The sequence below is a fragment of the Eptatretus burgeri genome, chromosome 18, assembly GCF_056783735.1.
Source record: "Eptatretus burgeri isolate ZD-2024b chromosome 18, Ebu_testis_v1, whole genome shotgun sequence".
Lineage (NCBI taxonomy): Eukaryota > Metazoa > Chordata > Myxini > Myxiniformes > Myxinidae > Eptatretus > Eptatretus burgeri.
In genome coordinates, this window is record NC_140978.1 from 43,307,891 (window position 1) to 43,325,313 (window position 17,423).

Below are 17,423 nucleotides of genomic sequence, written 5' to 3' on the forward strand. Positions count from 1 at the left end.
GCAAGCATTTTCTTCGATGGGCCGGGATGTGATAAAACAAACAAAAAAAAAATTAAAAAAAACAGGGAAAAAGTATTTGATTCAAATTTATTTATTTGCCTTTTTGCAGGACATTCCAAAGCATTTCCAAATTTGATTGATCAAACCATGTACAGGTGACTGGGTGTAATTGACAGCATATTGGGCCCAGGTAAGCCAACCACCGTGGGAAGCAAGAAGAATCTGGAGTGTCGGGCATTAACCGTCCCCTCTCTTTTGGTCTGACGAAGGGTTAACGGCCGAAACGTCAGCTTTTTTCGAGCTTCCCACAGTGGTTAGCAATCCTCGATCGATGCCGTGTCGACTCCAACCATCGTTCTGTTTGCTACGCACATCGATACCAGCAAAACGAGTTCTTCATTCTGCGTGTCCAGATGAGTTCAAAATAGCAATTATATGAAGCTTTGCTTTCACGAGGTTTCAAGTGTTGCTGCGTTGACTATCATCGTGGGATTAATAAAATTAAGAGACAAGGCATCTGGTCATGTCAAATAATAAAATAATTTGAACCATAACCTTGATCAAATCAACATCAGGCCATAAGAATGTACAACTTATTCAATTGAATTTTTTTTTTTAATTCAAGGAAAGCTGATAGTCAGTCAAGTCAGTGGTTAATTCCGAGTGGATTGTGTGGCTCGATCGCATTGGTTGGAAACCATTGCTTTTCACCAATCGAGGTTCATGATGTGCTACATGTCGGCGAGCTGTACATGCAAGCAGCCATCACGGCACGTGGTTTGCACATGGATGGACTGGCCGGGTGAAACCACCCGCTCTGGTTGGACAAGAGTCGCGGTCTGAAGAACGTGAGAGCTCGGTCGGAGAGCTGAGATCCGAGGGGTGTTGGAACTAAGGCCGAGGTCCAACCAGACGGCGATGGCCGACGCTTTCCCAGCTGCAGTGACGCACACCTGACAGGCAAACACAAAACGAGGTGACGCAAACAGATGAATTTGACAGAGAAAAATTAAGAAAACCAAACCACCTTGCTTCGTTGTCGACCATCTTTCATCAAGCCGAACCTTTTGGGCGTTTCCGACGCGCAATGACAAACCCTATCCTCTCTCACCACGCTCGTCTGTGTTCCACGGGTGGTGTGCGGCAGTGCCACATAACACGTCTCGCGAGTCAATTCCACTCTTTAACTCAAAATTAGACATTGTTCGTGTCGAATGCATCTGCCTTGCAGTCGGACGTGAATTTCTCAAAAATTGTCCAAATAACTCGTTTACGGTTTTCTTCTGTTATGGTGGTGAAATTTCTCAAATAGGTCACGTCGTAACGGAACTAGGGTGGCCGTTTGAGGTGCATTCGATTTATCTTTCCCAACAGTTTGAATGCGTTTTTTCCTCAAAAACAGTTGAGAGATTCACAAACTTCAGTCAGTCCAATACACCACAGCCAAGTGCTGCTTCCAACTCGTTTAATGGGTTATATCAACTGATAAGATGAGAAAACGGCCTGACAGGATGGCCTGGCGGTACGCACACTCACCTCGAAGCTGTCGATCCAGGGTTTGAATCCCGACCAAGCTATAAACGGGCATCCTGATGTTTCACAGGCAGGGTGATTCATCAATATGTGTGTGCGTTAAACGGGCGTCCCGTCTGCCGTCATTCGGGAGTGGACGTTAAAGATCCCACGGTGTCCTTTGTGAAAAGAAGACTCGCTATCGTCGGCACCCTGAACAAATTACTGGCCAAACGAGCAGAGGGCATCAGTGGCAAAGCCGCACCCTTAGCTGATGATGAAGAATTAGAAGGTGAGAAAACAAAACTTGTTCAACACAAAAATCATTTCACTTGCATGAAGCTTTGATACAACGCATCGAATGAGCCCGGCTGAGGTCAAACATAAACGTACAATCTTTGTACGGGATCCAAAATCATACCTGATACAGTCTTACGTTGATGCTAAAGCGTTATTCGGTGTCATGTGGTACTTTACGTGGTGGTGATTGGAGATGATACGTTTCGTCGATTGGAAATGTTAAGCTTTTTCTGCCCTGATGATCTCAACTCGAAAGCCGAACACGTTTGAAACAATGAAGGGCACATTCACATCCATGCATCACATGGTGTTCCCCATTTGATCACAACACAAAGTCCCCACAGCACTTGTGTTACATGTGGGGGGAAAACAATCGGATTTTACCAATTTATCGATCAACTGGCCTAACCCCGACCCCCCCCCCTCCCCACCCATCACCACGTCCTCCCCTCCCTCCCCCCTTCCCCTTCCCCTCTGGATTGCGATTAATAAATTTCCCTCTTCATACTCTGGAAATTTTGAGAAAATATTAATTGGCTGATGGCTGACTCAAGTACAACTTAATCTGTAGTTGCGCTACATCAATACAGCCCAAGGGGGTAGTTAGACAGTGCTTTGTCTATTCATTGTACAAATCCCCGATCAACCACACCTCAGATAGTGTCATTCAGAAAAATCCCCGATCAACTATACGTCAGGTAGTGTCATTCATACAAATCCCGATCAACTATACGTCAGGTAGTGTCATCCAGACAAATCCCCGATCAACTATACGTCAGGTAGTGTCATTCAGACAAATCCCCAATCAACTATACGTCAGGTAGTGTCATTCAGACAAATCCCCAATCAACTATACGTCAGGTAGTGTCATTCAGACAAATCCCCGATCAACTATACGTCAGGTAGTGTCATTCAGACAAATCCCCGATCAACTATACGTCAGGTAGTGTCATTCATACAAATCCCCGATCAACTATACGTCAGGTAGTGTCATTCAGACAAATCCCCGATCAACTATACGTCAGGTAGTGTCATCCAGACAAATCCCCGATCAACCACACTTCAGGTAGTGTCATCCAGACAAATCCCCGATCAACTATACGTCAGGTAGTGTCATTCATACAAATCCCCGATCAACTATACGTCAGGTAGTGTCATCCAGACAAATCCCCGATCAACTATACGTCAGGTAGTGTCATTCAGACAAATCCCCAATCAACTATACGTCAGGTAGTGTCATTCAGACAAATCCCGATCAACTATACGTCAGGTAGTGTCATTCAGACAAATCCCGATCAACTATACGTCAGGTAGTGTCATCCAGACAAATCCCCGATCAACCACACTTCAGGTAGTGTCATCCAGACAAATCCCCGATCAACTATACGTCAGGTAGTGTCATTCAGACAAATCCCCAATCAACTATACGTCAGGTAGTGTCATTCAGACAAATCCCCGATCAACTATACGTCAGGTAGTGTCATTCAGACAAATCCCCGATCAACTATATGTCAGGTAGTGTCATTCAGACAAATCCCCGATCAACTATACGTCAGGTCGTGTCATTCATACAAATCCCCGATCAACTATACGTCAGATAGTGTCATTCAGACAAATCCCCGATCAACTATACGTCAGGTAGTGTCATCCAGACAAATCCCCGATCAACTATACGTCAGGTAGTGTCATTCAGAAAAATCCCCGATCAACTATACGTCAGGTAGTGTCATCCAGACAAATCCCCGATCAACCATACGTCAGGTAGTGTCATCCAGACGAATCCCTGATCAACGACACTTTAGGTAGTATCATTCAGACAAATCCCCGATCAACTATACGTCAGGTAGTGTCATCCAGACAAATCCCCGATCAACCACACTTCAGGTAGCGTCATCCAGACAAATCCCCGATCAACCACACTTCAGGTAGCGTCATCCAGACAAATCCCCGATCAACCACACTTCAGACAGTGTCATGCAGACAAATCCCCGATAAACTACACTTCAGACAGTGTCATCCAGACAAATCCCTGATCAACTATACTTCAGGTAGTGTCATGCAGACAAATCCCCGATCAACTATACTTCAGGTAGTGTCATGCAGACAAATCCCCGATCAACTATACGTCAGGTAGTGTCATCCAGACAAATCCCCGATCAACCACACTTCAGGTAGTGTCATCCAGACAAATCCCCGATCAACTATACGTCAGGTAGTGTCATTCAGACAAATCCCCAATCAACTATACGTCAGGTAGTGTCATTCAGACAAATCCCCGATCAACTATACGTCAGGTAGTGTCATTCAGACAAATCCCCGATCAACTATATGTCAGGTAGTGTCATTCAGACAAATCCCCGATCAACTATACGTCAGGTCGTGTCATTCATACAAATCCCCGATCAACTATACGTCAGATAGTGTCATTCAGACAAATCCCCGATCAACTATACGTCAGGTAGTGTCATCCAGACAAATCCCCGATCAACTATACGTCAGGTAGTGTCATTCAGAAAAATCCCCGATCAACTATACGTCAGGTAGTGTCATCCAGACAAATCCCCGATCAACCATACGTCAGGTAGTGTCATCCAGACGAATCCCTGATCAACGACACTTTAGGTAGTATCATTCAGACAAATCCCCGATCAACTATACGTCAGGTAGTGTCATCCAGACAAATCCCCGATCAACCACACTTCAGGTAGCGTCATCCAGACAAATCCCCGATCAACCACACTTCAGGTAGCGTCATCCAGACAAATCCCCGATCAACCACACTTCAGACAGTGTCATGCAGACAAATCCCCGATAAACTACACTTCAGACAGTGTCATCCAGACAAATCCCTGATCAACTATACTTCAGGTAGTGTCATGCAGACAAATCCCCGATCAACTATACTTCAGGTAGTGTCATGCAGACAAATCCCCGATAAACTACCCTTCAGACAGTGTCATCCAGACAAATCCCCGATCAACTATACTTCAGGTAGTGTCATGCAGACAAATCCCCGATAAACTACACTTCAGACAGTGTCATCCAGACAAATCCCTGATCAACTATACTTCAGGTAGTGTCATGCAGACAAATCCCCGATCAACTATACTTCAGGTAGTGTCATGCAGACAAATCCCGATAAACTACCCTTCAGACAGTCATCCAGACAAATCCCTGATCAACTATACTTCAGGTAGTGTCATCCAGACAAATCCCCGATAAACTACACTTCAGACAGTGTCATCCAGACAAATCCCTGATCAACTATACTTCAGGTAGTGTCATGCAGACAAATCCCCGATCAACTATACTTCAGGTAGTGTCATGCAGACAAATCCCCGATAAACTACCCTTCAGACAGTGTCATCCAGACAAATCCCCGATCAACTATACTTCAGGTAGTGTCATGCAGACAAATCCCCGATAAACTACCCTTCAGACAGTGTCATCCAGACAAATCCCTGATCAACTATACTTCAGGTAGTGTCATCCAGACAAATCCCCGATCAACGACACTTTAGGTAGTATCATTCAGACAAATCCCCGATCAACTATACTTCAGATCGTGTCATCCAGACAAATCCCCGATGAACCACACTTGAGGTAGTGTCATCCAGACAAATCCCCGATCAACCACACTTCAGGTAGTGTCATCCAGACGAATCCCCGATCAACCACACTTCAGGTAGTGTCATCCAGACAAATCCCCGATCAACTATACTTCAGGTAGTGTCATGCAGACAAATCCCCGATAAACTACCCTTCAGACAGTGTCATCCAGACAAATCCCCGATCAACTATACTTCAGGTAGTGTCATGCAGACAAATCCCCGATAAACTACCCTTCAGACAGTGTCATCCAGACAAATCCCTGATCAACTATACTTCAGGTAGTGTCATCCAGACAAATCCCTGATCAACTATACTTCAGGTAGTGTCATGCAGACAAATCCCCGATCAACTATACTTCAGGTAGTGTCATGCAGACAAATCCCCGATAAACTACCCTTCAGACAGTGTCATCCAGACAAATCCCTGATCAACTATACTTCAGGTAGTGTCATCCAGACAAATCCCCGATCAACGACACTTTAGGTAGTATCATTCAGACAAATCCCCGATCAACTATACTTCAGATCGTGTCATCCAGACAAATCCCCGATCAACCACACTTCAGGTAGTGTCATCCAGACAAATCCCCGATGAACCACACTTCAGGTAGTGTCATCCAGACGAATCCCCGATCAACCACACTTCAGGTAGTGTCATCCAGACAAATCCCCGATCAACTATACTTCAGGTAGTGTCATGCAGACAAATCCCCGATAAACTACCCTTCAGACAGTGTCATCCAGACAAATCCCCGATCAACTATACTTCAGGTAGTGTCATGCAGACAAATCCCCGATAAACTATACTTCAGGTAGTGTCATGCAGACAAATCCCCGATAAACTACCCTTCAGACAGTGTCATCCAGACAAATCCCTGATCAACTATACTTCAGGTAGTGTCATCCAGACAAATCCCCGATCAACGACACTTTAGGTAGTATCATTCAGACAAATCCCCGATCAACTATACTTCAGATCGTGTCATCCAGACAAATCCCCGATCAACCACACTTGAGGTAGTGTCATCCAGACAAATCCCCGATCAACCACACTTCAGGTAGTGTCATCCAGACGAATCCCCGATCAACCACACTTCAGGTAGTGTCATCCAGACAAATCCCCGATCAACCACACTTCAGGTAGTGTCATCTAGCCGTCATCTGAGAAACTAGGCCGAATCTCCACCTCTTCCCTGAAAATGCCATCCAACACGTCTGCACCATCTGACAAGTGCATCATTACAGCCATACGTTTTATATCACATCTGCACCAAAATAACAAACCTTTTACAACTTATCCAAATCATGAATGAGAACGAACGACAATCCAGTGAAAGACATACAGTGTGAGAGTAGACACTTGCATGAAAAAAAATATCAAAATCAAGCCATCAATGTCATTCATTGCATCTTCGCAAATGAATATGATCACAAATGGCAATTTCGTTGTTCTTAAAACAAAATTGATAAAATCAGGATATTTGTTTGGAAAAAAATAAAAATAAAAATAAAATCGAAACAAGGTCCATCTTTCACACCGCAGTCATGGGTCTGCTCACTTTTTCGCAGCGACACCCACAATCACAAACACGACTGCGGAACAAAATTTGCATTTCCGTCATGTTTTACACGTTCAAGTCAAAGGGTAAATGAGTCGACATCGCTCGTCGAACGGCTTCGTTCCCACGTTGCCATTTACCTTGGTGGACCGTTTGATGGAGGTCGACTGGCACGCCATGAGGTCAAGCTGCAGCAGGACGGTCGAGTGGCTGAGAGCACGGTGTGGCAGCGAGTTCAGGTGCACATTCTGTTGCAGCGGCACCTGTGTCAAACACACGTACAGTTTTGCTCTCTCTGTGCACCTTATTTTAACAGCAAGACTACATTTTCGGCGATGTTTGACAAAAACACACTTATTTATCTTCTTCATCCATTTCCAAATCCAGGTTCGGCTGTCTTACGCGAGCTGCATATTCCATGTCACACCGGACCATTACCTTCACACTTGCCCATTACAAGCGCTTAACCAACTCTCAACAAACAAAGTGTAAACCAAATGGCAATCTGCTGAAACCTGTGAAAAATATCATGTTACATAGTTGATGAAACGGGCATTTTGCTTTGTCAACCTTTTTTGGTATCAATGTAGTCTTTGCATGAATGTGCCAGGCCTTGTGACCCCCCTCACCCCTTTCACGTGCAGAGCGATGGCCTATTGGTCACACAGCATTCGTGTTCAGCAGTTTGTAAATGGGGAGAAAACGACATGGATAATGTTGGTCGAGTAAAGTAACGAGATAATTTCTAACAAATGCATGTTATATTTCCAGTTTGTTACCTCGGCCTCCAAAAGGTGGACGGAGGTCATGTTTTCATCAGTCTGTTTTTCTGTGAGCAGGATATCTCAACAAGTTACGGATGGATTCGGACAAAAAAAACCAAAAAACTTGGTGGACAGGTTCGGTGTATGGATGAGAACAAGCAGATTCGATTTTGGTTCAGGTCTGCATGCAGATCCAGCCCATCAGTGGGATACAAAACGTAAACTGTTCAGCCTGGCCGAGGTATGCGCTTTATCAAGTGCCGTTCCAGTTTATTGGTTGGAGAATACGTCACCTGCCGTTTACTTTCCAACAACTGTTCATCAGTTTTACATTTTCAGACTTTAATCAACGACGTGCCAAGCATTCAACTAGGCCTTTGTATTTGCTTGACTCACTTAAATGATCCGAGTAACTAAGGAATGGAATGATTGTACGGTCATGGTGTAGGATGGTGCAGAGGAAAAACATCTGCTTTTGAGCCATCTCGTCTAGATTCGATTCCAGACCTGATAAACTGTCGGAAGGATTTGGGCCTCCCAGGTAACGCGTTGCCTCAAAAAGTGTGCCTTTCCTCCGATGGACGTCAAGCCAAGTGTCCCGCTTGCTGGCATTAGTTTGTGGACGTTGTTAAGATCTTTCATGAAGAGTAGGTGTGTTATCCACAGCATCAGCATCCTAAACTAATTATAAATCCCTGCCTAAATTGCAGGTAGCAACTGTTGTTTGGTGTCATCTCAAGTATTCCTTAACACAAGGGGGTGTTCCGCCTTGGGTGAAGTCCTTTTTAAGGTGCATATCCATGTTAGATAGCTAACAGTGGCGTTTGTCCAAGGCCACTTCTAATAACAAAACTAACGAGAGGGGGAGCACTCGGGAGAGTGCAAAACCTCCGCCGCCAATACTGCTGTGTCACTCAAGTGAACCTTATATCTTATTCATTAAATATGATGTCAACAGTGCTGACAGAGTTATAGTTCTTTTCTGCATCTTTTTTTTTTGGGGGGGGGGGTTGGAAATCACTTAAACCATGTAGAAATGGTTTAAAACATGTAAAAAAAAAAAAAAATCGAAATTTTGTTGAAAAAAAAAGTTGCAAATTTTTTTCTCTAACAATTTTTTTTGGGGGGGGTTGGAAATCACTTAAAACATGTAGAAATGCAAAAAGAATTTTTTTCTTTTTTGGAGGAGGGTAACAATTTTTTTTTGGGGGGGGGGTTGGAAATCACTTAAAACATGTAAAAATGCAAAAAAAAATAAAATAAAATCTCAATCTTTTTTGGGGGGGGGTAACAACTTTTTTTGGGAGGGGGTTGGAAATCACTTAAAACATGTAGAAATGCAAAAAAAAAAAATTTTTTTCTCTAACAATTTTTTTTTTTTGAGGAGGGGGGACCAAGTCCAAAATTTAATGGCATGATCCTTAGACCATACCTAACCACCCCCCCCCCCCCACCAAGTTTCGTCGAAATCCGTCGAGGACTTTTTCCGTAATACTGTTCACAAACAAACAAACAAACAGAAAGCGGTGAAAACAGTAACCTCCATCCATCTTCGAAGATGGCGGAGGTTAACAGGAAAAGAGCAATCGGAGATTGCAGACCCTCGCCAGGACTTCTGAGTGGTGTATTTTTATAGGTTTTAGAGTAAATCCAATATTGCTGCCAAACCATGTGACCTATGACATCATACGCATGACCCTTTTGTTCCTCATGGATAGGCAGTCGTACACGTGTAAAGTTTCGCCTCGATCTGTTCAGCCATTTCAGAGATTTTTGAAGTAAAAAAAAAAACAACAATATGGCTGACGTGACCAATAACTGATGAACAGTTGTTAAAAAAAAAATCACATGACCAATGACGTCATCAAAAAAAATTTGAAGACCATTTTATCCCCAGATGACCCTCAAAATTTTTCATTCCATCGGATGCAGCGTTCTGCATATGCAATTATGATGTCATAACGAAGGTACCTATGACGTCATAAAAAGATCACTCATTCCCCATGAGGAGGACTTGCCGTGTGCCAAGTTTCAATTTTTTTCCTTGGTGCAGTTTCAGAGATAGAGGTCCAAAGTTTTTTCCGTTTTTCCAACATGACCACCACACCACGTGACCTATGACGTCATCATTATCATTAAAACATTCCACACTAGTGGTCGCGCCAATGATGAAAATTGTCTCAATCCGACAAGCGGTTGCGGAGAAAAACACAAAAGATTTTTTGCGGAGAAAAACACAAAAGAAAAACACAAAAAAAAAAAAAAAACACGACCAACCCTGGTCGCCTCTTACGACACACAGGGATATGGTACACCTATTCTAACCGGGGCATACACCGGGACCAGTACACTGTCACTCATTTCGCCGACCTCGGAGGGATGACTGGCTGAGTCAACCCCCTGGTGTTAATTCAGTGGCCCAACGGGGCTTGAACTCAGGACCCTGGGATCCCAACCCACCATCCTAACCACCAAGCCAACACCAGGCTAGATAAAGACAGATAGGGGTGAAAACATAACCTACCACCTTCGGTGACGGAGGTAGCAGCGTCATGAATGATAATCGTATAATGTTAATATATTAAACAGCCTTTTACAGCCATTTTTCCCTGCTGAGCAGGGGTTAGCTTTTTGTGAGCTCCATGCAATCATGGTTCCCTTCTTGAGGCAATGTTTTATGGCCGGATGCCCTTCCTGACGCCAACCCTGGTCGCCTCTTGCGACACATAGGGATACGGTCCACCTATTCTAACCGAGGCATGCACCGGGACCAGTACACTGGTACTCATTTTGTCGACCTCAGGATGACAGGCTGAGTCAACTCCCTGGTGTTAATTCAGTGGCCAACGGGGCTCGAACTCAGGACCCTAGGATCCCAAGCCGCCACCCTAACCACTAAGCCAATACCAGGCTGGCATAATGTTAGTTATTACGAAACAATATCTATCTATATATTATTAAAACTCTCATTATGTATGTATGTATGTATGTATATATGTCTTCTTCTTCTTCTTTCGCCTGCTCCCTTTCGGGAGTCGCCACAGCGGATCATCCGTATGATCCGCATAGTGATTTGGCACATGTTTTACGCCGGATGCCCTTCCTGACGCAACCCTGGTCGCCTCTTACGACACAGGGATATGGTACACCTATTTTAACCGGTGTGTACACCGGCCCAGTACACTGGTACTCATTTCACCGACCTCGGAAGGATGACAGGCTGAGTCAACCCCTGGTGTATTAATTCAGTGGTCCAATGGGGCTTGAACTCAGGACCTTTTGGATCCCAAGCTGCTGCCCCAACCACTGCGCCAACACCAGGCTGTATGTATGTATATATGTAAGTATGTAAGTATGTGTGCATGTATGTATGTATGTATGTATGTATGTATATATGTAAGTATGTATGTATGTTCACGAAATACAGCCAAAACGGTACAGGATAGCACAAAAATGTTAGGGCCACCTTACTCAACATTCTCCTGCGGTATGCAGTATCAAGTTTCGTTCAAATCGGGTAACGAAAAAAATATTTTAAAATCAATTACCGATTCAGTCAAGTACTCTTCGGGAGAATTTGATCATGAAAACAACCTCAGCGGTATAGTTCGCTGGAGCTATCTTTTTTTTTTTATGATTTCTTTCATCAACGGCTGTCACAACAGGAATCCAACGGGTTCACGGGTCGTCGAGTTAATATTACAATTTTGTCTTTATTTTTTTTTTTCATCAAGCGCCGTCAACGGGAACCCAATGGGTTCACGGGTCGTCTAGTTAATAATAAAATCCCCTCGCCCAAAAGGGTTTTTCCTCCTTGAACAAACACTGTGTTAGCGTGTATAAATAGCTTATCGTGGCATTTTGTGGGGTTTGAAAATGAGGAAGAAGATGAGGCCCACCAGAAATAAAAATAAACTGCAAACACGTATGATTGCTTTTATAAACAGGCGCATATACTGCTGTTTAATATGAAACTGAAAGAAATCTGGAGCAATCCAGACATCCTCGAGGCATTCTCTGCTTATCGTGTCCAACTCACAAGAACGGACCCGAGACTATATCTACTGTTATATATATATATATATATATATATATATATATATATATATATATATATATATATATATATATATATATATATATATATATATATATATATATATATATATATATATATATATATATATATATATATATATATACATATATACCCCAAAGAGGAAAACACGACGACCCTCCCTGTCGCTCCCATCGGGAGTTTGTGTACGAGAAATTTAAAATGGAACTTCCAGTTCCTGCAATTGCTTTTGGTTGTTACCCTACGCATGCGAAGCGAAAGGTGAGGTTAAGCAATTGGTTCATGTCCGTCTGTCTGTTAAATTGAATGTTATATTTTGAACATGAATAGGAAAACAAGTTTGCCGTTTTACCGTACTTTGCCTTTGAATTTGTCCCGACCACACATGTACACAGAGGAGTGAGATAATATTTTTATTCTCTCCTTGCCTGGCAATTCAACAAAATTTAAAATCATTCCAAACAGGAAACTTACTGTTTTTAAGGATGTCATAATGGACACAAACAACGAATGTAACGTGTTATAGGGTGATGTAATAGGCACGAGGTAAAATGGTGGAAAACCCCTCAATTACGCCTTCAAACGTCTAAAACCTTTATTTATATTGAATTGTATACTTGACCGATGGAGAACACAAATTGCCTTCATCACACTTCCAAGAACCGTATGATATATCGATATATATATATATATATATATATATATATATATATATATATATATATATATATATATATATATATATATATATATATATCTATATATATATATATATATATATATATCTATATCTATATATATCTATATATATATCTATATCTATATATATCTATATATATATATATATATATATATATATATATATATATATATATATATATATATATGACAGGGTGCATTATCGGGGTGAGGAAGAGGCGGCCGACATGGCTATGTACGATTCCCATTGACGCTGCGTTATATACTAATCAATCAGGCCTCCATCTCCTAAACTACTACTCAACATCATCTTATTACAGTGTAGAAGGTCAGGCCAGGTATGGGAGCATGCGCCGGAGCACACGTCGCTGCGTCCACTTTCCATCGGTACTCCAGGGGCCTCCGTCTGGCCATCCCCCAGGCAGATACCAAGCCCATCCCCATCTTCTTGAGATGCTGATCAACCAGCTGCAACCACGAGCCACAAGGTCGGCCCATTGGTTTCCTCCATTCATAAGGTTCCCTTGCTGAGAAAATCTGGTGATCAGGATCAATTGCAGGAAAACGAGCCGCCTGTCCACATAGCCGCAGCTGATGCTCACGGACGATGCAGGTAACAAATCACATTTTTAGCTTGCCTGTTCGAAGAACAGAGAGCTATAGCGATACCCCCGGCGTGAGCGTGAGCGTGAAAATGTTAAAGTTTTTGGTGCAAGTTATTTCCTTTCTAATGTTTTTTATCTACCACACTATTTTTTACTGATTACAATATACAAATACATGTATTGCTTTAAAATTATTTGGATCAGACCACTGCAATGCTTTATAAAAAAATATTATTAGACGTCTTTTAAAAACGATAAATGTATAAACAGGCGAGCATTGGGTGGCTTTGACACCAACTCTCTGGTAGTTTCTCTCAGCAACCGCTCATTGGACACAAAGTACGACCAGCAATAGCAAAGGATTCTCCAAAGAGAGCTGAAACCAAAGGATTTAATTTTCTGTCTCCGATCCCTGGTCAGAGTCCAAGTCTCACATCCGTAGTGCAAGACTGAAAGCACCAAGGACATGCAGACTCAGCCTTTCGTCCTCCTGCACAGGTACCGACACCACCACACCCCCATGATCAAGGATATCCATGACTCCCCAGGACCGAGCCAGACGTCGAATGACCTCTGAGACATGAATATCACTGCCAAGGCAAGTGAATCTCTCCGTGACAACATCCTCACCACAAACAGGCATAGACAAGATAGCAGCATCCAAGATGTCATTGAAAGCCTGGATCTTAGTTTTTGCCCCAGGCAACCCGTAATCCCAGCGGCTCCGACTCCTCATTCAGCACCTCGAGGGCTCCCAAAAGGATATGCAGTCTCCTCAAAGATGACTGCAGCATCTGAAAAATCAAGGTTAGAGATCTTGACATTCCAAATGATGTACTGCAGCTTGATGTCTCCAACATTCTCCCCAGAATCCAGTCCATACAAACGCTGAAAAGTGTGGGGGTCAGTACACACCCCGAAGAACTCCAGTAACAACTGTAAACAAGTCAGAGATGGCATCACCATATCTCACAGCACTCTCGGAACCAGAGTGCAGTTACTATATCAGATTGATCAGTTTTGGTGGCACCAAATGAAGACCAAGAATCCTCCAGAGGACATCCCGATTCACTGAATCAAACGCTTTGCAGAGATCAACATAGGCTGCAAGCAGCCCCTACCGAAACTCTTGGCTGTGTTCGGTGAGGACTCAAAGAGCAAGGATACGGTCAATCGTTGACCTCTTTGGTGTAAAGCCTGACTGCTCTGGACACTGGTGCTCAAGCAGATGGTGGCGAACCCTATCAAGAATTATCCGAGCAAAGACCTTGCCCGGCACTGAGAGCAACGTCACTCCTTGCTAGTTGTTGCAGTCCTGGCGATCACCCTTTCCAATCCCGTCATGCGTTGAGCTGCCCTGCGAAAGACAGCTGCACAAGAGGTACTCCCACAGAGTGGGTTTTCAGTTTTCTTTGTGTTTTAGTGTGTTTTGTGGAGTGAAGGGTTTTACGGTGGCCGGAGTGTAAATCCTGCCACCAACCACCTAAAAAAGTAACTGAACTGCAGGACGACGTCCACAGACACAGTTGGGCACTAGATATGGATGGCTGTTGGCTCACAAGGAGCTCTTCCGCCCTTTGACAGGTTTTGTTTTTAATCCTGCTGGGTGTCCATATCCAAACACCCTCCTCACCAAAAAACCTGGTGGGAGAGATGGTTTCGTCGCCGACAACCCGACCATGGAACAGGTTAGTACAGGTTTACATGGTACCTGTAGCAACCCACAGATCTGATCTGGCCTGACGTGACAATAAAAGGGTGGTGTGTGAGACTGCTTCAGTGACACTAAACTTCCGGATTTTTAAAACGATCTTTAATATCAGTATTTTATGAAAATTTAAGTATACTTAGCACTGCATGGGGTATCGTATTCTATGAACTCTCTAGTTGCAACAGCAGTTCAAAGGCAGAGAGATTTTGTGTGATTCCCATAAGTCATGGCACAGAGTGCTCCCGCTTCTTGCCAGAAAATGCCAATCATTCTTAGGACCTTGTCCTTCATGCTGCAGGAAGTGCGAGGTGGGGATGTGAGATACTCTTCCCACAAAGGAGAACCATATACTCCCTTGGACATAACATCGTTATTGCTTGTGATGAGCACAGAGGTACCAACCAAGACTTCCTGGCATCGCACCAGCGTCTAGCTTTCAAAGCAAGCTCAAAATCGTGCTCTGTTGAGGAATTGTATCGCGCATCGAGACGAGGGAATTTGAAGCGATGTAGAAAGGTTGCCGAAGATGGCTGGACGTGTTTCGTGGTTGTTATAGAGATGGGATAAGATTTGTTTTTCATTTAAGGAACGAGTCAAATTCCAAGAATCGGATATTTTAATGAAGATCCTCTCCCTCAACCAATGACTCAAGCTTGGTGTTGGCTTGGGATCCTAGAGTCCTGAGTTCGAGCATCGTTGACTGCTGAATTAACACCGGCGGGTTGACTCAGCCTGTCATCTTTCCGAGGTCGGCGAAATGAGCACCAGTGTACTGGTAATAGGGGCGCTGCATCAGGGGGGCACAGCTGCGCCCCTTACCAATGATGCAAACAGCAGTCAAAAAGGCTGGACATGATGGGAACCAATGACAACCTTCTGTGTGGATCTGTAACTCAACTTGTCATTGTAATATACACTTGCAAGCAGCAACACACTTCCATGAGTGAAATTCAAAACCATTGGCATTGTCATCCTCCTCACCAGAAAGCCACCAAAGGACATTAAGATCCTTCCTTTGGAACCAAAAAAACAGATCGGTGACCTCTTCTTCTTGAAGTTTTACTTTATCCAGCTGCTCTGACAGCCAGTTGTGCCTTTCCACAATCATTCTGATCGGGCCACCCCAGGTAGGTTGTCCTGCCTGTTCACTTCTGCAGCTGGCTGCTCTGTTATTTCTGTAATTTTCTTCTTCAATCTGTGAAACTGTTTTTCTCTCCAAGCAAAATGGTTATCCATTGTTATGTCAATTTCTTTCCCAATTAACTCCCACATTCTTATCCTCTATCTGTTTTTAATTAATTCTTGAAGTTTGCAACAACTCCTTTAAACCATTTGAATGACTCAATTTAGCAGGATATGGCATTTACAAACGGTTGTGTGGTGTGTAGTTATTTTATTATAAAAAATTAACGCCCCCCCCCACCCACCAAACCCCCAATCCTTATATTATTCTCAAATCCCCACATCTCACCGCATAAAGGTTGACAAAAGGGGCAATATTGTACCCCAGTGTCGGATTCTTGCCCTGCACGGACCCTGCTGCTCCAGGGCCTCTGACTGGATGAGTTGACCCATGACCACAATGCAGTGAGGGAAGATTCGCCCTCCGGGCTTCAACATGCTCCTGCGACATGGAAGACCTCACATGGAGAACAACCAATCAAGCATACGAGTTACAGTAAATGGCTCTCCTACAAGAAACCGATTTTGCATTTGGATTCTCAAAACAGTTTTGGTAACTTCTCATGTCATTCATTGTTATAGCAAAAGTGCATTTTAAAATAACACCTCATTCTTCAAAACCTTTGGCAGCAACTACATACTTTTCACTTCTGTGTGTTCATGTGGTTCAGAAAACAAAGCCATGTCTAAGGTTAATGATAATATCAACGACTACATAATGTAGGTAGGATTCGCACCGAGCTATGATGGCTTTCTGTAGAATGCCCTCCCGAATAATTCCACAAGGTTCCACAGCATCGAGTACGACAACATCCCAGAGGTCCTGTATTCTCTCTGCTTCCTTGTGCTACATCACCATTTTCATGGATAGGATTGCCTGGCGGCACAAACTCCGTTGGATCGTCGCATTCACCAGCAGCTGAACTTGCGTTCCCTCGGTCCTGCCAATTAAAGTCAGGATTCTGTGTGTAATTGGGGAGCAATAGGTTCGGTTCTTCGATTTACCGGAGTGTTGTACACTTGCACCCCGTGTTTTCGGATTGCAACCACCAGAAAAGGCTTCGCAATTCACTGGCCGTTGATTTGATGAAACAACTTCTTGATCAAGGTTTGCACTCAGTGGAGATCCGTGTACTTCTGAACTACCGTCTTGTGTTAAAGCATGACTGTCGAGAGTTGCTGAAGGTGAGACATCTTCCATACCCTGCAAGTTTAAGTCATTTTTTCTGGTCGAGCTCCATGAAACCTTGCAAAGAGTTTAAATTCATCAACCTCTCTATTTTCCTGGAACTGGCAGAAATATTAATTCCGAATAGTCTTTCATCCATGTCCAACATGTCCAAAAACGCAGGCTGCTTGTCGGCAAGCCATTGGCCTTCGCCAGTTTCAAAACGGCCTCCAA

At 43.5% G+C, this 17,423-nt stretch overlaps 1 protein-coding gene across 1 annotated transcript; it reads right to left on the reverse strand.

Moving 5' to 3' along the window:
• Positions 1–75: 75 nt before the first annotated feature.
• On the reverse strand, positions 76–17,222 carry LOC147008997 (uncharacterized). The gene is made up of 5 exons (XM_085863756.1): positions 17,168–17,222; positions 16,759–17,015; positions 16,311–16,463; positions 7,123–7,245; positions 76–953 (listed from the first exon to the last, which is right to left on the reverse strand). The coding sequence occupies exons 1-5, from the start codon at positions 17,220–17,222 to the stop codon at positions 732–734; spliced, it is 810 nt and encodes a 269-aa protein (XP_085719882.1). The 3' UTR covers positions 76–731.
• Between the last annotated feature and the right edge of the window lie 201 nt (positions 17,223–17,423).